The 24604-nt window shown below is 40.1% G+C and overlaps 1 protein-coding gene across 1 annotated transcript in view; it reads right to left on the bottom strand.

Annotated features, from left to right (window-relative positions):
* lrrc75a (leucine rich repeat containing 75A) overlaps positions 1-24604 on the bottom strand; it is a 60261-nt gene that overhangs the window by 19963 nt on the left and 15694 nt on the right. The window contains exons 2-3 of the mRNA XM_034113260.1: positions 23770-23898; positions 8990-9102 (exon numbers count right to left, since the gene is read on the bottom strand). Coding sequence (XP_033969151.1) covers positions 8990-9102; positions 23770-23898 — 242 coding nt within the window. The remainder of the gene's footprint in view (positions 1-8989; positions 9103-23769; positions 23899-24604) is intronic.

Genomic DNA, 24604 nt, shown 5'->3' with positions numbered 1-24604 from the left:
TCAAGTGGATAAATCCCAACCCAGACCTAGATTTAAAATCAGCAGGAGTAGCGATCTGACTACTACTACTGGGCGGACCAGGGTTAAGTTGTACATTTCCTGATAGCAATAATAGCAAGAAAACCAGGCATCTTTTCCTCTTAATTCGACACACATAAATTGTCATCTACTTTAAAATCACCAGCAAAGTCTGTGAAAGTGTGATTAGAGCTCAAGAAGCAGTCCTGAAGAACCATCATAGCAGGCAAACAAAAATGACAAACATATTTTGCCGAACTGATTGTCTGTGGCAAGGCAACCGGTAATTGTTCGCGTAACACACCTGATTCTTTGCAGGGGATGCCCACTGCGGGCTTCTACTATAAGCCATTAGATGATTTACTTTATCGATCCCAATTTGCGGAAAGAAAATTGTCACAGCAGCATGTTCAAACAAGGCATTATGTGAAGTAGTTGTAGTAGGAGTAGAACATAAACAAACATAAACATAAAATGTCTCAAAAAATAAAATAAAACTGAATTAAATAGTAAAATATATACATATTGACAGTGAAATCTGTCAAATACACACTATAAAGGGCAAAATTACAGCTAACACAATCTAAAAGTAGGATATTATTTGTATTAAATGTGCAAGGTGCATTAGGTATTGTATAAGGATGGATAAAGAACGGTTTTGAAGGTAAAAGTGGTGAAGTCCAGTTATCAAAGAGAATCTATGGCGCTGTAGAGCAATAACTGTTTGTACCAATACCCCATGAGGTTTTCCTGTTACCATCTGATTCTCTGCCTCCTTAATACTTATTAGGAAGATGTGTCTCGTCCTTCTGCTGCTAGGTGTATCCCTGCCCTGACAAGATATGCTGTTATAAGGCTTGCCTCACACTGTTCTCTGCAGGGGTCTCAGAGTGTGGTTGTACAGCAGAATGGAGACATTGATCTGTGCAGCCGCCTCATTACAAACCATCGAGTGGACTTGTTGAGCACAAAGAAAGGAGTCGTTGTGAAGCAGCAAGACAACAGACAGCAAGCCTTGTTATTGTTCCTTTGTTTTCATGACTCACAAGCACTACTACTCTCAGTGAACAGATAATAACGGTCAGTAAATTGATATACATGTTGTATTACACGGCTTGGTTGAATCACTCAAAGCTGACGCTGGATGTTGATACACATTTCCGTAGTGACCAAACAGTGGTACTACAACTTCCGTGTCAATCTGTAACGTCATTGGGCCCAAAAATACTTTTTCCCATCGACTTACATTGGGAAAGAGACGTCTGTAAATCAGTGGGAAACTGAGGCCCAATTCCAAACCGCCCCCAACACACTACCCGTCCGTTTGCACGTTCGCACGAAGGGTCCGCCACATTAAGTGCTGTTCCAAACCAACTAGTGTTGAGGGGGAGTGGGTTATCAAGCCCTCCAACAGCGAGTCTGCATCGGTCCTGACTTCCCCTGCTGCACTACCTGACCGGACTCAGCGCTGTGTGTGTCCGTCAGGAAACACGCTGTTTACAAGTCGTTCCTGCAAACATTCACTGATAAACTGCGATGTTAACAACCTCATGGTAACCTCATATTTTTTTAACTTAGGATCGTATACCTGTTTTTAGTCTAAAAAAGGTAAATGTGTGCATGTAACGGGCCAGTCTCACATTGCATTGTATTATAAAGTTGCGTATATTTACAAGGACTGTTGCAAAAACTAAGAAGCTTATAAACATCAGGTTTAAAACTTAAAGATGTTTACAAAAAAGAAACAGAATTAAAGATTTTTCGAGTTTTATTTTAGTTATTAACTTTTATTTTTTGTCCAAGAGATGCTGATTTGAAACCGTTGTTACTGTACCTATAGTTAACGCATTTCCTGTTTCTGCTGGAGAGAGGGGAGTTTGTTCCAAAGCTTGCTGCTGTATTTACACCCTCCATCTGAAAGGAGGGAGCCTCATTTAGCTCCGAGTGTCACTCCACCACGGAGTGGGAGTGGGTAGGGTGTGGTTTGGAATTGGGCCTAAATCAACTACCCTGCACAAACGATTTTTAGCCCTTATTTAAATAATTCGGGTAATCTCCATTCATTTGACTGAGCCAATACCACGGCTATGCTGCGGATTGGAGGCGGAGCTTAAGGAAAACTTAAGCGCACACGTTCTATTGGCCCACATATGGGTACTTCTGCTCTCGAGAGTCAGGCCATTTTGACATCATGTGCCACTGAGCAACTTTCATAGGAATGCATGGCGTCGCGCCTCCAACGCTGTATCCAGTTCTCTTTATACATCCATGAGACAGATGCTAAGGTGCTATGCTATGTGCAGTCATATCAATCCGCAGAAAAAAGTTCAATGGTCAATTTAACGTCGGCATTGACCAAAACAGACCTTAGTTTTCCTCTATTAAAAAACACTGTGGATCCTTTAAAAAATATATATTTATTCTGTTTAGAGCATGAAACGTTGGATTCAAGATGGCTAAACCATCCCTGGTAAAGGCAAGAGCTGGACGACAGAGAAATCAGCAGAAGAAGAGAGAGAGGAAGTAAATGTCAGGATCTTAGTTTTTGTGTTTATAGTTCCCGTTTTTTTTTTGACATTTATTTTCTCCGTGTGTCTTAATTACTGTGTTTCCCTCTTGTGCCTGATTGTCTTACTGTGTCCACCTGCTGCCCCTGTGTTTCAACAGCTGTGTATTGTCTTGTGATTGGTCTTGTGTATTTAGTCTTGTATTCCCTAGTGTTCTCTGTCAGTTCGTCGTCATTGTTTCCCTGGTTTTGGCTCCTGGATTTTTGTCTGTATTCTGTATTTCCGTCGTCTGCCCTCCTGTATCCTCCAAGTCTTCCTGGTTTGTTTTTTTGTTTTTGTTTGCTCTTTTTCCTTTTCTATTGACCATGCCTGCTGGTGCATTTTTTAATGTTTGTTTGGAACAGCTTTTATTTGTTAAAGCTCACTTTTATTTTTTACTTTTATACCCCAATCTCTTCATTCTGTGTCCTGATTTCCTCCTGCTCCTGACAACTATGGACTCTGGCAGTGTTTAAAGACTGGTTAGTGGGAAATAAAATGTGAACAGACTTGGACAGTTAGAGAAAACCTAGATCAGTGCTGCCGTCATTCTAAGTTATGTTGCAGTTCAAGCCGTTTGGTACGCAGATGAACGGACTATTTATTCTTAGAAAAACCAAAATGATTATCTTTCAACCAGTATTGTGAGTCAAGTCATAGGTTGAATGTGAGCGTATAATAGAATGTAAGCGTATAATAAGTGGGATAATGTGCAGCTGCTCACACCGTCGGTGTGTTTTTTCAATAATTACCAACTGCACATTATCCCTTACAAACTGTATGACCCTTGCTTTGAAGCACTTCAAAGCAAGGGTCTATATATATATTCAAGGCTATATATGTTTTCAGATCAGATTCCTGCTGGGTCTGCCTACAGCCCCATCTTAGTGCAATTTACCTGCAGTAATTGAAGACCTGAATCTGGGAGTTTGTTAGAATGGAGGCCCTTTTCTCTGTACAGAAGAGACTCCGGTAGAGGCAGAAGTAATTGGCTTGGATATATGTCTGTGTGTGTCTGTGTGTGTAGAGAGCATTATTGGCCTGTATTCCATGCAAAAACATGATTCAATATCATCCAACGCACTGATAATAAATAAATAAAGCCTGTCTCTTAATCACACTGACTGGAGTTCATGACAGCCTGAAGTGCCGACTGCAGCTCTGTGTTGATTTAATCTCGTCCACCAGTCCAGAATTACTGAAGAATAAGAAACCTAATTTCCATTTCTATCTCCAGCTATCGTTTAATGTGATTATAGGTGATGCCTGGCTCTATCAGGGCATTTCTTTGCTTGTTATTTATTTTCAAAACAAAAGCGTCCTATCATTTGTTGACTGTGAAGGCACTCAAACAAACACTCAGCAGGGATACAATCGTATAGCCACATTCAATTGTTGTTTTTCCATCTCTACACTCGCATTCGTCTGCAAGCTGTTTGAAGAGGAGGTGACACAGGGTGTACTAACATCGGAGAAGGAGAGATTTTTATTTTCCTATTTTCTCCGTTCACACAGCAGTGCGCTCCTCTCTCCCTGTCCCCTGCTAGTGTCATTTGTCTCCCATCTGCTCCTACCAGGAGGCATTTGATAGGTTTAGGTTGTGCAGCATCACAGTGAGCAGGTTCACAGCAAATCCAAGTGCAGCAAGGCGATCGTAAAAAAATGGAACACAGACAGGGTGAGCCGATCCCGACGCAATTACAAAATTATCATATTGCGTTCGCTAAGAAACACATTTTCCGTTCCACCAACTGCGACGACATCCATGTAATTTAAATGACTGCCGCACTGATTGAGGTGTTTGCCTTGTAAATTGTTTTTTTCTTTTCCAATTACCCAGTCTTTTCCAATTACCCAGTCTTTTCCAATTACCCAGTCTTCAAACTCTGCCAGAGCCCATACTGTGTCTGTCTTCTTCTGTTGATTTCTCTCACTACATCTCTGTTTCTTCAACCTCTTTCCTTCTCTTGCGCTCTTTATGTTTATATTAAGCCATCATGAATCCAAAGTGTCATGCTTTCCACAAATATAAAATAAAAAGTCTAAAAGTATTCCACTGTGTTTCTGACAGAGGACTGAATTGAGAATCGTGCAAGATTTGTTTGAGTCTTGACTATGGATGCCAATGTGTATATTTTGTAAATATGTACCATGTAATTACTGATGCAGTGGATTATGGTTGATATTTTTAAAGGGAGCATATCATTATTAACTAACTTTGTAACTTTGTCATGGCTTGTGAACATACATAAGGATATCTGGAGTGCCTACAGGATTACAAAAGACCCCCATCCCCCCAGCCACAAACTGTTCTGTCTGCCGTCTGGCAGGCGGTACCGCAGCATCGGGACTAAAACCACCAGACTCAGGGACAGCTTCATCCCATAGGCCATAAGACTGTTAAACACCTGGACTTTGAAACAACATCCATAACATTCATCTGGCTGCTACTTAGAAATTATTTATCCAAGCCAATCACTTGTATATAGACTCTTATTGCACTATTTCACTATTTCACTTTTTTACTATTTTTCTTTTTGTATTTACTATTTTTCTGTTTTTCTGTTTTATTGTGTTGCTCTGTTGGAGGAGCCTGTGACCTAAGATTTTCATCGTCATAACTACACTGTAGCTATGTTCGTATCACCAATAAAAGCTTGAACCTTGAACCTATCTGCAATTCTAGAAGCCATTCAGAACTGTATCCCCTTCCAATGGTAATTGTAATGGGTGACTTAAATTTGAATTGGGAAGATAAGTCATCAAGGAAGAAGCTTAAGTAAATTACTGATAGTTTTAATTTGACTCAAATCGTTAAAGGCCCAACGCGAATAACAAACAGCACCAGTACCCAGCTTGACCTAATTTTAACAAATAGACCTGAAAGGATTACAAAATCATACAATATGGTAACAGGGCTGTCAGACCACAATATGGTGCTGGTATCTAGAAAACTAACTGGCAAACGGTTCACTGCGTATGCAGGTAATAAAGAATCCTTTGGCATCCCAAAATACAAGCAATAAGACTTCAGATCTACTATACAAAACTTAGATTGGGAAGATCTAGTACTTGAAAATGATTTAGAAGTAACCAGTCAAAACTTTACGGGAAAACTGCAGGCCACAATCAATGAATTTTCAATCATGATAAAACATAAAAATAAGAAACAGACTCTCCCCTGGATGAACGGACATGTCAGAAATGTAATGAAGGAGCGGGACAGTGCCTTCAAAACTGCCATAAAATCAAAGATGTCCCATGATAGACATATATTTGCAGGGCTAAGAAACAAGGCAACAAGGGAATTGAGAAAAGCAAAAGCGGACTTCTTTATCACAATTATTGAAAATGCTCAGGGCAACTTAAAAGCTATATGGAGCCAAATAAAGAAATTAACTGGTCAAAACACTACAACAGCCAAGCCAATTGAATTGAGGGTTGAGGGCACAACTCTACAATGCCCAGCTGATGTGGCAACTACACTCAATTATTATTTTGTTGAGTCAGTGGCTACCATAGCCAGTAGCTTCATAGCTCAGGAAGTTAATGCATTCCCGACTGTCAACACTAGCGAACCAGCAGCTGTTCTAAAGTCAGTGTCTGAGACAGAGGTTGCGGAAGTAATTGCCAATCTGAAATCCTCAAGGGCTAAGGATATCTACGGTATGGACACATTCATGCTGAAAGACATTAACTCCTCAATTGTTAACGCATATCATTAATATTGCAATCAATCAAGGGAGTTTTCCCAATCAATGGAAGCCTGCTGTTGTGGTCCCGTTATTCAAAGGTGGGGACCCTCTCATGACATCCAACTATAGGCCCATCAGTATCTTACCCATAGTATCCAAGGTATTTGAAAAATGGATTGCCAAACAAATCATCAATCATCTCAACAACAGCTCCTTTCCACTGCATCCAATGCAATTTGGATTCAGGGCTAATCACTCAACAGAAACAGCGACATGCTTCTTCGTGGAGAAAGTTAAGGCATCAATGGACAGGGGTGGGGTTGTGGGGGCCGTGTTCCTTGACTTACGGAAAGCTTTTGACACTGTTAATCACAACATCTTATTGCAAAAAACACTCAACTTAAATTTTTCTATAGAATTCACCAACCTCTTTAATTCGTATCTTTCATCCCGCTCCCAATGTGTTCAAATTGAGAACCATAAGTCTAGTGCACTATGTTTGTCAACTGGAGTACCGCAGGGCTCTGTATTGGGCCCAATCCTGTTTAGCATGTACATAAATTATCTGCCTTCTGTGTGTGGAGAATGTGATGTATTAATGTATGCTGATGATACAGTTGTTTTTACTCATGGCAAAACCGCAGAAGAGGCTGCTACCAAGGTCACTGATGTGTTGGAGAATATTACATCCTGGGTTAACAATAATTGTTTGCAACCAAATATCTCAAAGACAGTGTGTATGTTCTTCTCCAAGGGCCACAGCATTATAACAGAACAAGATGTTTTCTTTTCTGGAAGGAGACTTCAGGTTGTCTCGGAGTACAAGTACTTAGGAGTACATATTGACACAAACCTCAATTTCAAAACCCATATCAAAAAGGTCTGCAATAAAGTAAAGTTCAATCTGTCAAATTACAGATACATTAGAAACTTCCTATCATCTGCAGCAGCTAAGCTATACCTTCACTCGATGGTCCTCTGCCACATCAACTACTGTCTGATAAGCTGGTCTAATGCACACTCTACAGCTCTAAAACCACTGGAATCACTATATAAACAAGCTCTCAAAACACTAGACAAAAAGCCATTCCGGTATCATCATTGTCACATTGTTAAAAAGTATAATCTGTTCAGCTGGGAAAATCTCATAGTTTACAAAAACATCTGCTTAGTTTATAAGATCACTCATGGGTTGGCTCCTCCTCCTCTGGCTGGCTTCATCAGCCTAAAGTCCACCTCAGGAGGAGGAGGAGGAGGAGGAGGAGGAGGAGGAGGAGGAGGAGGAGGAGGAGGAGGAGGAGGAGGAGGATGAGGAGGAGGCATTTGGTTTTTAGCTTGGGTCTGTATTTATATCTTAAAGAGGCCCTATTTTTCCTGTAGTTTGTTATATAGGTTTTTGTGCATGTAAATGGCCTGCAAAGACTAAAAGCTCTCCCACACACTCGCCCTCCCCCATGCCCCCCCCCGCCTGAAACGCCTCCATTGGACTCCTTTGTGTACATCTGTAACATAATGACATCACACTCGCGCTTCTATTGGCTAGCGCCCGAACACATTGTACGTGATAGGCTAAGGGGCGGGATATCTCTAAGCGGTTGACCAATGACACAGAGCTGACCAGCTAACCAATCAGAGCATGGAAACATGTCACAGTAGAGGCACTAAATACATATATGAACCTGAAATTCTATATTGATGGGCGTAAATGGTGTTTATAGAAGGAGGCAGATGCTTTCAAAATAAAGCTTAATTGGGACTGCAAGTTGAATGTGGTGTTTTGCATACATAAAGTATTTCATATTGAGAACAGCTGTCAGTAGTTTGAATATAAATAGTTTGAGGATGGTGCTTTGCAGAGCTGGAGACGCATGTGGATTAGTTGTTGATAGTCGCTTTTCATTACTGATTTGCATAGTTTAATACTGCAGCATATATCAAATCCTTTCAAAGATCCATTTTCATTTGGCTGCAGAGATTCAAGATGAGGTAACTACATAATGCAGATGCAAGATGCAAGAGAGGAGAGAGAGCTAACTGCTGCAAAGTGAATTAAGGAAACAGTAACGGATCACAGATAGAACTTAATTTGCAGACTCATCGGGCAACATTGAGATTGGAACTGAAGGTCACACTGAAAGCCAAACAAAATAATGCATATTAAATAGAAAATAACAATACAATTTAGTGAAAAGTGCATGCAAAAAGACAGGGACGTTTAGACAGTGAGAGGGAGATAAAAGGACAACGAGAGACACTGAAGGAGGCACAGAAGGATCCAATCTCATCTCCAACTGTGTCCATGTGACGGTGAGAAAATAAAAGGTGAAGATATCACTGGATTTTAACACACGCACGCACGCACGCACGCACGCACGCACGCACGCACGCACGCACGCACGCACGCACGCACGCACGCACGCACGCACGCACGCACGCACGCACGCACGCACGCACGCACGCACGCACGCACGCACACACACACACCACACACACACACACACACACACACACACCACACACACACACACACACACACACACACACCACACACACACACACACAACACACACACACACACACACACACACACACACACACACACACACACACACACACACACACACACACACACACACACACACACACACACACACACACACACACACACACACACACACACACACACACACACACACACACACACACACACACACACACACACACACTCACCAGGCCTGAGGTTTCCTCTTGAGCAGACCATGTCTCCTCCACTGAGAGTGGGGGCTGAGATGGTAGGTCAGCTGACGACAAACCTTCTCCATCGCCCCGAGAGAGTCGCCCTCCTGTGGACATGCAGAGACACAAAGTATCAGCACAGTTATAATCAATCAATCAATCAATCAATCAATCAATCAATCAATCAGAAGAATGCCAGAGTAGAGTGTAACGCACACAATCGGCTTGTGGGATGTGTTCTGAAAAGCTATTGGTCTAAATGCAGGCTAATCACAGAGCACAGTCTAAATTATACACATATTATTATAATATGTGAGCTTGGGAGTGATATTTTCTGTTTACCCCACATGCACTCCCACACAGATATATGATAACAAGGTGAATAATACCAATTGTATGTTTCTGTTTTGTGGAGGAATAAAAGCTAAAACGTAGGATTGGAACGGAATTATTCTTGCGCATCAAAATGTATATACCGTGTTTAATCCCTGGTACACTTCAAAAATCAAAGTGGTGTTAATATGTGAAGATTATCCTGCTGAGCAAAAACATGTTAAGTATCACAGAGCTTATTTTCTGCAATAAACCAAACTTTTGTCGAGGCAGCCCTTGCAATGCTAACTTCCTGGTCGGCCAACACAAATACATCAACACTGCGCCACTCTATTTCTGACAGTTAATGAGTCATCTGTCAATAGTTCAGAACATAGGAAATGAAAAAGAATCAAATACCTTTTGCATACGTGTATTTTGAACAGGGTTTTGACGCTGTCAGTGAAAGTCATTACAGTAAACAGAGAAAGTGGGAAAGGGAGGGTAATTGTCAGGTTGGATAGGACACCATGACAGAATTAGAAGGAGCAGTGAGGTGTTACAGCAGCAACAGGAGAAAAGCCACAAGGATGTCATTAAAGGATGTGAGGACCAATGGAGCAATGAATTAGCAAACACACCTTCTGTCAACGGGTGTTTTTTTTTATTTGACAGGAGATACACACAGTACACACAGTACACACACACACACACACACACACACTGTGATGCTGGGGAATTCAACGCTACATGCTGCGCTGATTGAATGCATCCGTAATCACTCCCTATTTGCTGCCTAGTATGCTACATGTTATTGACTTTGTGTTATTGTCTGTTTTTGTTCCATGCAGTGCGCTCCGATGTGATTAAACAGGAATTTAAATGTGTTTGTGTAAGCATGTACATGACTTTCCCGCAATTAAATTAGCACCCCTTAGCTTGATCCTCAGCTGACTGACATGTAAGTGTTGTGATGTAAGATAGATAATAATTAATTTTAAGCATCCCACGTCCAAATATACAACTAAATGTGTGAATGGGAAAGTATTTTTTTTAATGTAGTTTTAAGTGATTTTAAAGGGGCCCTATTATGCTTTTTGGGCTTTTCCCTTTCCTGTAGTCAGTGGGTTATATGTTTGTGGGCATGAAAAAGGTCTAAAAAGGCTAAAATCCCAAAGTTTTCTCTCCCACACTCTCCCCCCCTGACTGAACCGCCTCCATTGGACTCCTTTTTTTACTTCTGTAACATAGTGACATCAATGTGTTACACTCAAGCTCCTATTGGCTAGCGCTCAAACACATTGTACGAGATGGGCTAAGGGGCGGGACATCTCTAAGTGGTGGACCATGGAGCCGGCCAGCTAACCAATCAGAGCAGACTGGCTCTGGTTTTAGACAGAGGGTGAAAAGAGGTGCTGCAGCACAGGCAGTATGAGAAAAATAAAGAGCTTTTTGAACATTAAAGCATGGAAACATGTCACAGTAGAGGCACTAAATACAATTATGAACCTGAGCATAATAGGCCCATTTTGAGGCATTTTAATTTTCACAAGTTACAAGGTACTGACGCACTGTTTCATCTTCAACCCGTCTGCCTCCATGTCACAAGAACCCTCGACAGTACCATAACAGAGAGAGAGAGAGAGTGTGTGTGTGTGTGTGTGTGTGTGTGTGTGTGTGTGTGTGTGTGTGTGTGTGTGTGTGTGTGTGTGTGTGTGTGTGTGTGTGTGTGTGTGTGTGTGTGTGTGCGCCTATATTGAAATGGATTTATTCAGGTGGTGAGTCAGGTTTCCAGGTCCCAGTCTGAAACAGATGGTGAACGGAAGACGTGACATCAACAAAGTCATTCAGCTCCCAAACTGTGAGGCATCACATTGTTGTTCACCTCAGAGTGTGTGTGTGTGTGTGTGTGTGTGTGTGTGTGTGTGTGTGTGTGTGTGTGTGTGTGTGTGTGTGTGTGTGTGTGTGTGTGTGTGTGTGTGTGTGTGTGTGTGTGTGTGTGTGTGTGTGTGTGTGTGTGTGTGTGTGCATCTGTGAAAGAGGGAGCGTGTGGATTTTTTTTTGGAAATTTGATAGTGAAACAGAAAAAACAATCTTAAAGCTGACAGCTTTTGTGAAAGTGGATAAATTGATACCCGGAGGGCAGCATAGAAAACTTTATTTGACTTCCTCCGCTGCCAGATGAATTTCTTTTTTTTTCAAATGGAATGAAGCGATAATGGTTTGTAGTGAAACTGTGAAGATGTTCCTGTTAAAGTGTCTGTGTGGTCAGTTGAGTTGAGGACACATATATTGTGTAAATGTGCAGTTTAACATTCATAGTGAAAGAACTTGTTTCCATAATTTTTCATAGTCTCACTTATTTGTCCAGTTCTATACATATCTATGTTACAGTATAGATATGTTGTTATTGCATATTTTCCATTCTTATTTGTAGTACCTAATTCATCTTTTTATTTTTCTTCCTTACATCTCCACTCAAATGTAACTTGTACATTTGAATAACATTAACATTTTTCTAATTAAAATGTTATATTTGTCATGCCCTTTTATCTAAAGTGGTTTTAATTAAAACATTTTGTCTCTATCTTCACTTTTGCCCATTTCCCCTCTGTGGGACGATTAAAGGTATTATGATTCTGATTCTGACTTAAAAAATGCCTTGTTCACGTGTAAGCTGCTTGTTTCTAATGTGATGTCATTTTTTTGTAGTGCCATAATAAATGTTTGCTGTTGGTACGCATTGGAACTGACTATTTTTCCTTATCGGGAGCAATACTATAATTTTTAAATCAATAAAATCATAAAATCTATATTGTGAGTCAAGTAGTAGGTTATCTGGGTTTTAGACGTGTTATAAGCTAGATAATGTGCAGCGAGGTGGTAATTAAAAAGAAATCCCTGACATCCTGACCCTGATCACCCAGTCAGCATGCCGCTGTGTCCTTGGGCAAGACACCCCAAATTGATCCTGTGGGTATTGTCCACAGTATTAATGGATTACACGTCTCATATATGTAATATAATGTAATCTAAAGCGCTTTGAGCACTTGGAAAAGCACTAGAATAAATGCCATTAATTATTATTATTAATGACCGTCTCAGTGCACATTATCCCTTACATATTTCATCATATTATATTAGAATTAATACTTTATTGTACATTTGGTTACATTTTAAGGCTCAAAATCTAACCAATCACTGCCATTTGTACAATGTTTGAGTTTTCAGACACACCTTTTAGACCCACATCACTGCGGTGCTTCTTTGTAGTCTTAGTTGAGGCGTATTGATGTTGTGCTTTGTACCGACACTCTGGGTAATGTACAGTAATGAGAGGTCTCACCATATCAATGAAGCTTCTAGAATTGAATGGTGTTGAAGTGAAGGAGAGAGCCGGGTCGATGAGCAGCATCTGCAGCCCCCCCTCAGCACCTTGTGGCTTCACTGTGGCCTTTTCTACATTGCACTGCACCATGCCCTCTCTCGCACTCATCCCCTTCCTTTCCACTCTTCTTCTCCTTATTTTCTTTTAGCCCCGGTTGTGCTGCCTCCCTCCCTCTCTCCCTTCCCCCCTCCTCTTGTTACATTATTGATACAGAACACATCTATGAATCTCTCCAGCCTCCAGAGAACAGATGACCTCTCCTCTGTCTCCATCCCTCTTTCTTATTTGTCCATCTGCTTCATTTCTATTCATTCCCCTCAGGCCAGACTGATGATGAATTATTTTTGCACAGTACAAATGTAACCATTATTTCAGTCCTATTTTTCACTGCATGCCCTCCCTGCTCTGGTGAATTACTGCAAAATGGTTCCATTCTGCAGATGAATTGTTTGGATAATTCAATATTTAAGCTCTCGTATTATTGGTGCAGAGGAAGAACTGACTCTGAATCATGGCTGGATCTCAGATCTCACTTATGTACTTCAATTCCACATTTATTTTATCATGCTTATTTTTGTGTTCCCATTATAAAAGCTGTACACAGAAAAAAATTAATCCATGCCAGTTCTAATGTTATATTTTCTACATCTCTCTCACCTTGACTTCACATTTACCTTATAATTGAATGGTAGTTTAGCTGTTTAAAAAGGAAACATGGTTGAATATAGATATTGTAAAGTGAACAGATTGGGAATCACTGTATGTTGTAGGAACTGTAGACATAGTGTTTGTTTGAGTGGGCAGATATCTGCTAGTGGCACATGTTGCTTTACAGTGTTACACAGTATTGAGAGAATTGTAGAACTGGGGTGTGATCTGAGATATTACCTGTGTCTACAAATCACTGTAAACAGCCAGAGTTTGGAATTAGGAAACCTTGTGAACAGAGAATGCACTTTTATTGTCCTTTTATCTTATCAGTATTTTACCCTTTTAGGCAGATACTGTATAAGTGCGGTGAAGTTGATTAAGATTAAGATTTACTTTATTTTTCCCATAGAGGAAATATAGTTATTCACTCTGGTGTTATTTACATTACACAGATAGGCGAAAATACCCCCAGCATTAGCGTTAGCATTAGCGGAGAGCATCAGAGCGAAGGGGCTTGGGAGAAAAAATGATTTCAGTGCCTTGCTCAAGTACATCTTTGCAGTGTCCAGGAGGCAAACTGGCACCTCTACAGCTACCAGTCCACATTCTGTACTTGGTCCAATTGGGACTTGATCTGGCGACCCTTCAATTCCCAAGCCTAGTCCCAGCCGGCCTATAGGACTGCAGAATACGATAGTGAAATGGCTAAAACATAAAAGACAGTAAAACAAAAGAAAAATCAGGAAAGGTTTTCCAATAAAAGCATATGTTAAGAAGGAGAATCACTGATTTTTGGGCTCGGACTAACATCGCTTTGCTCCTTTAGTTTTCAGCCGGGGAACTATAACAATCAAAATATTTTATATTGGCATGTAAGTAAACCTTAAAAATGTATTCTAAAACAGCTCTAACAGTGAGTGATGTAATCACGTATCCTTGGTTCTGGTTAGCCTGGAGGCGATCAATAGAGTCTCGGTTCAGGAAAGTAAAAGATGAGACAGGTGTGAAATGGGGAAAATAAAAAGAGGACAAAGAAAGAGAAAGTAACTGAGAGAAAATTAAAGCAGCTGCAGTGACAAAGCAGCGACATTTCAGCTGCTGTAAGTGTAGATTCACAAGCATCCCTTCTAAGTGCAGTCAAACTGCAATGCAAAGAGCTTTCACACACTCTATGGAGGCTGCTGTGTGCCTGAGGAGAAAAGTGTGTGAGTATGGGAGAGAAAGTGAAGGGGAGAAACTAAGTGAGAGCATGCCTGCTTATATACACATGTACGTGTGTGTGTTTTAATGAACGTGTGTATTTTCCAGTGTCAGTGTGGTTTTTTGTAAAAGGGTAACTTGCTTGAGAAAAGGTCTGTGAGCATTTTAGATCAACAGAGTGAGGATTAGTGAGTTATCAGGAAGTGTTGCTCTAAAATGTACATTCATGAGCAGAGCGAAGAGTTCAGATTACTCTCCCTGCAGCTGTATCTGCAATCTGCTAATGCACATTCTCTCTGCTGCAGCTGCACATTACTTCAAACCACATACAGGCCTTTATGTGAAGCAGCTACAGGAAATGTTTCATAGCCTGTGTGTGAAATCACCCCCTATTGACTCCTGTTGTAGACTATTGACCGGATTACTAAATGTGGGATTTCAGATTTCTGTGATAGGCTAAGGGGCGGGACACCTCTAAACATTTGAACAATAGAGAGGCGATGTCCCGCCCTTCTACTTCCGCCCCATGGGACCTTATTTCTGAAAGATTATGTATTGAAGTCAATGGCGAGAGAAAACTTATCTTTCGATCCCGTTTGAATTGTGCCATGAATTACACATATGATGTTTGTCAGTGGCGAGCCGTGAGCTTTATACCTAGGCCCTCTGACCCCCACCCCTTCCCTCGAAAAAAAGAAAAAAAAAGAGTTATTACGTCACAGCGTATACTTCAGCGGAATATCAAAACAACGGCCCAGGGTGCAAAACGCATCAATGACAGCGACCCTCTACCACACAAAACAACACCTGTGAACCCAATTTGTGTTCTTTGACATTGAAAATGATATTGCATTGTGTTTGTTACTTTCGTTGCAGTTGTATGTCTTAAGTGTAATTTGGCATGCTTTTATTTTGAAGGCGAGTTCACGCTGTTGACAGGAAGTTGTTGTTGCTATGGAAACAAGAAAAGTTTCACAGCGGGCGGAACTTGTCATCTAGTCCGCGATAATAAAACCCACCCATTTAGAGGGAAGATATGATTGGTCAATTGTACTGTCATTTGACATTACTCTCTCGTTCAGTTACTATAGCGGGCCCTCTGTGAATCGCAGAGAGGGCCAGATGAGCTTCTTTCATGTAACCCACATTCAAACAGAGACTGAACAGGCAGATTCGAAGGATTTATTTATTTGGAAATGTTATTTTATTAAATCAACAAAAATAATATTAAAAAAATATATATTTAAAAAAAATATTTTTTTTTTTAATGTTTTTAAATATATATTTTTTGAATATCTTAGGGCCTCACAGAGGGCCTAGAGGGCCCTGACGGCTCGCCACTGATGTTTGTCAATCTTCCATGAAAGGATTGGCAGGATATCGGCAGGTGACTTGGGGTGTTTCTCAATCGCGAGTAAAGCTGCTTCAGAGCCACTATTTCAAGCATACTACGTCATCGAGTGCCGCCGAAGTACTGTTCCAATCTCCAGCATACTTGGAAATCTACCGAGCCCGGCGTACTCCGTTTGGAGAAATATCGAGGCTGCACATGTGTAGACTCCGCGGTTTTAAAATCCCCACAATGCTTTGCGCACGGACCAATTTCCCCAAATCTGTGGCGGAAGATGTAAGGCGGGGGCCTCTCATATGACGCACACCTGCACACTTGCTAGCGTGTTCCACACTTCGTTTTCCGAATGCCAGGAAGTATTCTTGACTCGCTTCTGAAGCAAGATGCTCGGCAGACATGTGCTACCAAGCAAGCGATTGAGAAACACCCTTGGTCCATCTGGCTTTCTGTCGTCCATCTTGGTTTAGAGACATGTATCATGCATTTGCACCGACTTTCCACTGAGTGGCAGTGTATGGGATGATGCAATAGGGTCCTATGTAGTGGCTGATGGTGCAACTATGCAAAAAAAAAACATGCACAAGAAAACACCTTTTGAATAGCTGTCCACTGTAGTGACCTCTATGCGTGAAAGGAATGTGTACTTCCTAATATTGATTTTAATAAAGCAACAATATAATAATGATATTAACCATAAAATAAATGTATATTGGAAGAACTCTTTCTGGATAGACTGTAATCTAATTACACGCGTTTGCATTAATGCATTTCTATTATTATCCATTCACTGGAGCGTGTTTTATGCGTGTTTTAGCAACTTCACTAATATCACTGTGTACTGCAGATTGAAATGAGCTATTAGCTCAAATCTGGCATAAAACATCACTTCTCTATGTTGAGATTATTGTATTTGTATGCATTGTCCTTGTTTAAATAAATACTTAATGTACTTTAGATACAAAGATTATATTTCAGATATTTAAATGAAGAATATTTTCTGCCGTCTGTAGCATACAATGACTGTTTTCAGTGGGTGAATTGGAATTTCATTTTGTTTCTTGTATATCCCTAAATTATATGATATTAATGCACTAAAACAACAACAATAATCTATTATTCTTGACTGAACAGGTGTTTAGTTCCTTTGTGTATTTGCGGAAATGTTATGCAATCTGTAGCTAGTAATTGGCAATGCTCATGTTTGCTTCTCTATTCATTTGCGCTTTAACAATGTGCAGACTGTAACAGCATGACTGATCGCTCCCCATATTCTTTTTCTAAATGCTTAGTGTTTACTCTTTTTGTGTGCTCCTTATTGAGTATTTTTCTGAATTATAAATAATTATAATGCTTGATTTAGTTGTCCTCTTTCTCTTTTCAGATTGTTTGTTTTTCTCATTAAGTTGGGGGCAGGTTGGTCGAATAAGCCGGTGACATATTGACCTTACTGTACATTTGTTATTTTCTTTCATTATCCATCCTAAATGGAAAAAGCCTCACCATATCCACAACCAGAGCTGAATAAATAGCACAGAGGCAGGTGGAAGTGAAACAAACCGGGCAGAAAATGGCCAGCACTCTGTGAATGTCATGTTGGGGAAAACAACGTCCCTAAAAACATGTTCCCTCTGCACAGCAGCCGTTATCAGCTACCTGGAGTCAGAGCAGCTTGTGTGTGTTGGGTATACTCTTGATGGAAATGTCCTCTCTGGAGAAAGGTTGTCAACCAATGTGTCTGTGTGGCTTTGCAGTCTTTGGGGCTGCACTAATGAAAAGGATGTAGGGATGTTAAATCAAGTCACTTTAATCCACTATTTAAGTCAGTAATAACGAAGAGTGTGTATTTTTCGAAGAAAGGGGCAATAGGAATAATAGACTTTTGATTTTGGGGATATGGCCGTAAGACAAATGGCTTTAGGGAACACTTTTGCAACTTTAAGTGTTTGGGAAAAGTCGGACTTCCAAACAATGAAATCTCATTGTTAAACAAAATTAACCTTTTAAGCGAAAAACAGTCGCAGTTAACGGAAACAGAGGATTCAAATGAAACCGTCTTTTTTTGTTACACACATGTACATGAACACAGCACAAACAGTGAAATTTGACCTTTGCATTTGACCCATCCTAGTCTGGAGCTATAGAGTGGTGCAGTAAGGAATCCTAAAACTCGGATATTAGTTAGAATTTTTTCTCTAAGTCAATAGTTTTTCAAACATGTTTGTGGTTAAAAGCATGAAATTAGGTCTGAGGTAGCTTACAAGCTTACGAGATTTTGACATTGTGTTCTATGAGACAAAACACGTCAGTAAATACTCCATTCGTGAATCGCTAAAGCTTCTATAACTCATAAAAATGGCAGTTGCTAAGAAGTGACTAAAATAAACTGCTGAACATCATCACGCTGCCATAAGTTACCTTTAGCATAGTGGTGGTGATGCGCAGCCATGCGACCGTGATGTAATTTGTTTATAGCTGGTGTTAATATGTGGAGATTACCCTGCTGAACAAAACATGTTAAGTATCATAAAGGTGTTTGCCACAGAGCTTATTTTCTGCAATATACAGAAATCCAACGGGGAAATCTCATTGTTTTTTGTTGCAAACTCTAAGCCTACAAAAATACGTCATCACTGCGTCACTATATTGTATGCTGGGGAGCAGTGGGGGGTTGTGGTGCCTTGCTTAAGGTCACCACAGCAATGCCCAGGAGGTGAACTGGGACCAGCACCAATCAACAATCTTTACTTTAATAATTAAGTCCGACTTTAACATTTGAGACCTATTATCAAAGTATCTGAAAATATTATTCAAGAGGTTGTAACATTGTTATTTAAATGAAAATAATTTGTTTTCATACCACAATATTTGTTGCAGTGAAGCTAAATATTATATCATGTTACACCACAAGGATTCTCCCAATTGTTGATGAAAGCCCATGAAAAGAGAAGCCCATAATGTCTTTGATGGCACGTTCAGGAAAGTAAATGAGAAGAGTGAACGGAAGGAGCATAACGAAATAAATAACACCTCTCTTTGTCTCCTCCTGTACTTCCTCTCTCTGCACACACAACAACACCCCCTTTGGTGTTTGTTTCATCACCGCTCTGCTCTTCTCAGCCTGTCTATCAGGAACCATACACCAAACCCTTATCCTCCAGTTCCTCTGCAGCTCCAGCATGTGTGAAGATTATCTCGCAGGATGTGCCTTGTTCACTGATAACGAGCATTTTTCAGCTCCCAAGGTGCATCTTGCCACACAATAAAATGCGTTAACATATTCGCTAATGGAATAACAAAATAAAAGATCCTTTTTTATTTTTACGTCAACAATGGCCGAAGACATGTTAGTCGAGTTTTCCCTAGTGAAACTTCTAGTCTCACCCTCACCTGGGGCCTCATTTATAAAGGGATATACGCTCAAAAAATGGCGTACGCCAGTTTCTACGCAATGTTTGCGATTTATAAAATACTAACTTGACGGGAAAATGTGCGGTCCTCCACGCAAACTCTAACCCATGCGTACGCACTAAGCACAACAACGGGAGAGACGAGAAACTGCGACACCGTTGGCAGAAGGAAGAATGGAGAGAAATATGTGGAAATAAATAAAATGTTACCTCTCATTTATCATATATGAAGAATTCATTTTCAAACATTGATTAAAGCCAATCTTAAAATGATTAAACAAACGCCTGTTTGCGACTCCTCAGTGCACACAAAAACATAACTTGGAGAAATAAATAAATACGGATATGTTATTTAAAACCACCTCGAATATGTTGTGTTAATGTTATGAAATGTTTTCTCATAAATGATGCGGTAAGCAGGAGGACAGAATTACATCTAATTTCCTGCGATCTTCTTCATGCAGTCAGTCAAAAATGAATGAATGAATGGGCGTTTCTTTGACTATTTATAGGCAAATATGGGCGTTACGTGAAGCCTGCAAAAGCTGCTCCGCATTTCGAGTCGATTGTGATTTATAAAGGGAAACAGGCGTATGAAGTGCCGGTACGCACTTCCCTCGCCGGTACGCAATGTTTTGTGAATCGGAAAATGTCGGAAAATGTCTGTACCAATTTTTTTGCTTTGTACTACGTAAGCAACCTTCTCACGTCAATCCTACGCAAGGCGTTATAAATGAGGCCCCTGATCACTAAAATACAGATTACTTTCTGGATTTATCTTGAAATGACAAGCTAAAAAATGTGATATCATAAACTCTGTTTTTCTAGCTGTCCTATTGTTAAGTAAGTCTGGAGGAAGATTAACATTGATTGGTATGTTACGTTAGCCCTGCACTAATGTTACCCTATTAAGTATTAACTGTAAATAATGCAAGAGGACAGAAGCTCCATAGGTGAAAATATGCGGTGCAACTGTTAGCCAATCAGATTGGCCGCTATGTAATGCATTGGTAGAAGGTGAAATATGTGGGACCCACAGTAATATTGGGTCTGTCATTCGACAAAAAAATATGAATGGACATGAAACTGTATTATATTTTTCAAGCACTTGTATGTATACATAACTTTAATATTTAGTAGATCAAGTTAAGTTTACAAGGAGTAAAGCTCACACAGGCACAAAGTGGTAAACTCAGGGGTCCATTAGGTGAAACACAGAAAAGTAAAGGCATAACTTATTATGCTGCGTTCACACCGGACGCGATGCGATGTTTGGGGGCGGCGCGATTACATGTAAAGAATTCCCTCCGACGGCGAGCATGAAGCGGTGGACGCGAATTCCGCGGCGCGATTGAGGCAATTGAAGGGGGCCGCGACAAACACTCGAGTTCAATTTTTTCAACTCGAGCGTCATATTCGCATGACGCGATCTCGCGGTAGCCAATCAGCGGTGAGGATCTCAGCCTGCCGTCACTGACGTTCAACCAGAAAAATATCAGCCGTTAGCTGTTAGCAGTTAGCACACAGAGCTCACAGCTCCTCATATCTGTTCAGAAACTGGACAAAAGTTAAACAAGTACAAACCACATATTGTCTGTGTCATGGCGAATACAGTCGCTGGTTTATTTATGTCTGTAGGCCGTTGTTATGAGTGTGGACGGAGCATATACAATGTTAGCTTAGCCTGGTCGATCCGATCTTCATTCAGAAAACAAGCATTTTAAAAGGTGTTTCGCCTGCCGTCTTGTCTGCAGACTTGTCAAGCATTAATTCATGGTTTTTACTAACCGGTATCAGTATGTTGTTACTTCGGCATCATTTAGAAACGTGTATTACAATTTAATCACGGTGAAATATGTTCATTTTGTTGTAGTTGTAGCCCCCGAGCCAGCGCGTCTTGTTTGAATTATGCAAGTAAACACAGCTGACAGCCGCGGTGAAACTCGAGCGTTTAGAGCGATGCGATAAGAGCGATTAGAGCGAAGCGAATATTCGCATCGCATCTGGTGTGAACGCAGCATTAGACCTAACCGACAGTATGCAGCCAAGTTGCAGCAATGTGCTTGTGTTTCTATATTTTCAGGTAAGCTAAAGTGATCAAAATATGTTTAAAAGTATGTATATGAATGTGAAAGTGTAACAAACAAGGGGTAACACAGATATGATACTTCTATCTCATTTTTGTATGTCTGTCTGCAAATCAAGCTAGCTAACGTTCGCTATCTATCTACTTAGTTAGCTAGCCTACCTTAGCTACCAAGCTAATAAGCTAGCTAGCGAATGTTAGCTATCCAGCTAGCTATTGACAGATTTGTGGCTCTCGTCATTTTAATTGGAATTGTTATTTAACACCCCATGGTTGGATTGCAGTGCGGACCTGTGTCTACCATTCAGGCAGTGACAAAATTGAATGAGTTGTGTTTGTGTGTTGAATATCGTCAGTCAGCGCTGGTTAATTAGAAGCAGACTTTTTGATATTTTATGTGTCATTCAAGTTTCAGAATGTAAATGAATGTGTATGCAGATATATAACATTATAGAGAACAACGAAAAAGGTATACACGCGTTGAAGTCTCTTTTATGTCAAGTGTACAACACATATGTAAAAAAAAAAAAAGTGTTGTTCTCCTGAACTTCCCCACTCAATCTATCAAGACCCGAGCAGTTGTGTAGAAGTCCAAGGCATAAGGCACGGGCCGGCGCATATCGCTCAAAGGAATCCCTGGCCATATGAATCTTTGACCCTCGGAGATAGAGAGGCAGAACGTGTCTGCTCCCTTAGGATAGGTCTGAGAGACAGGGGTAGGAAGAGAGAAGTAAGAAACAGAGGAAGAGAGGCACAACGTGTCTACGTAAATGCACTCTCCTAAAATAGTTTGAGGGAAAGGGGTGAAGAAATACAAAGTGAGAACCTGAAATGAAAAGGCACCACATTGCGTAAATGCTTCCCCTTAGTGGAAAGTGTTGCATCAACCGGGAGACAAGCAACTGCAGATATCCACCAACCCGATGAATTGGATATCCATGGAAACGTTGAATATAAGCACTGTCTCCCAGGATTTGCCAGGTTTTTCTTGATAAGAAACTCAAACTTGATGGCACGCTATTTCAATCCCTGAGAGCATAATCTTCCAGGAACAGAAATCAAGCTCAACAACAAACATCATTTTCCAGCCAGAGCAGCAGGATACACTGCAGCCAGAGACTCACAACATCTATCTATATCAACCATGTTCCTTTCTATTTCTAATGTGTTCATTGATTGATTATTTTTGGTGGACACTTCATGTTGATTTTTTGAAATATTAACCTGACAAATTCTAAAATAAATTATTGAGAGTTATGAGAGTGGATATTCTCAGTATAATATATGTATGGCCATGTTTCTTGTTTGTTCTGTATCCAGAATCTTCAGATCATTTAATTCCACACTATCATGTTTTGCCATTATACGAGATCATGTTAAATTATTGTTAGCTTAACTCTAATAAATGACAGCCTGTTGGATCTGTTATTTCAAAGAACTAACGCTGCACTGCTTACATTCTACTGTAGTTTTTTTTCAGGATCTACTCACAATTATTTACTTTCTAAAATATTTTTTGATTGAAAAATAATTCTAACAAAGGTATATTATAATTACTCATAATTGACACTATACGACAACTCATGTAAATATATTTTATTATATATATGATTCATACAGCACTTTTTCATCAACTGTTTATGGTTATATCTCTATCTTTGAGTCTTTTTTATATATTTCTTATGTATTAATTTCTTTGGGACAAATAAAACTTAAGATTTAGGATGTTGAATGTAGACTATTAAAAACTCCCACTCACTTAATAAAAATAAAATGTTACCCAAAAAAAGAACAATAAAATAAAATCATAAATTAATTAATCAGTCATCCAGAAGACTGTACATAGCGGTTTTTATAATCTACATGACCTTCCACATTAGACAGTATGGTGTAGCATTGGGGTAGCAGTGTATCAGCACACTGCATCATGCTACAGTTACACTGCAGGCCTTTTAATTCCTATCTTTATTTCCATCACTCCTCCTATCTCCCTGCATTATTCATCCTGTATGGCTACTGTCACGCTTTCTTTCCCTTTCTCTGCCTCAATGACACTGGACCACATGAATGAACACACACAAGTAGCTGGGCTTCTCTCAAGGACACACACAGATACACAACCACTTAGAGCACTTCCGTAACCCGATAGTGTCAGACGAAATGAGTCAGGAGATCATCTGATAGCAGCCACCAAATGAATCACATCGGACTGTGTGTACTGGGTTTTAATGTGTGTGTGTGTGTGTGTGTGTGTGTGTGTGTGTGTGTGTGTGTGTGTGTGTATGTGTGTGTGTGTGTGTGTGTGTGTGTGTGTGTGTGTGTGTGTGTGTGTGTGTGTGTGTGTGTGTGTGTGTGTGTGTGTGTGTGTGTGTGTCCTACCGTCTTGGGGCAGTGCACGTATCGTGCCAGGCTGATTATCAGGTCATGCGTGATGGGGTCGACCAGGTTTCTGAAGCTGGCGTAGCGGTACAACACGTCATCCAGAGAGGTTGACTCCATGCCCAGGTCCTAGACACCCACACACACATACATTAAATTAACCCATCATATTTTATATTACACCATTGTGCATACAGTGCTTACAGTATACTGTATAGGCAACGCTCATTTAGGCAAGGCAACCTATTTGTATACATGATTTCACACAAAAACTATGGGCTTTACATTAAAACTGAAAATGTAAGGAAAGGAAAAAAGTTCAGTTCAAAAGTAGGAAAGTACATACACAACAGCACTGGTTCCTAACCTGGGGGTCCCAACAGAAACTGCTATATTAAAACACTAAAAGAAAAAAGGGCATGTATCAGGGAGGAGAGAACACCGAATGTTTAAAAAATAAACTTGTTAAGTACGTTCAGTTGTTACATAAAAAAGAAAACTCATCAAAAACTGAAAATAATCAAGAAATAATCAGCTCAAAATTCATCATACAAACGTAATGCATTTATTGGATTCACTATTTTTTTAAATGTATATAATTTTAAATATCAATTGAATATGTCATGTAATCAAAGAGTCCTCAGGTTACTCAATATTATCTCTAGTTGGGAGAAAGAAATTCAGACTTCGGTGAAATTATGATCTTTAAATCATATTGTGAAACAACATAAATACTACACGGAAGATATGTCGTATTTCATGTCATTCACATTTACAGTCCCGGTTATAGTCATTTTTCCATTTCTTTCTAAAATATTCAGCATTCATTGCAGCC

Source organism: Trematomus bernacchii, unplaced genomic scaffold (genome assembly GCF_902827165.1).
Source record: "Trematomus bernacchii unplaced genomic scaffold, fTreBer1.1, whole genome shotgun sequence".
Lineage (NCBI taxonomy): Eukaryota > Metazoa > Chordata > Actinopteri > Perciformes > Nototheniidae > Trematomus > Trematomus bernacchii.
This window is presented reverse-complemented; position numbering and strand designations above follow the sequence as displayed.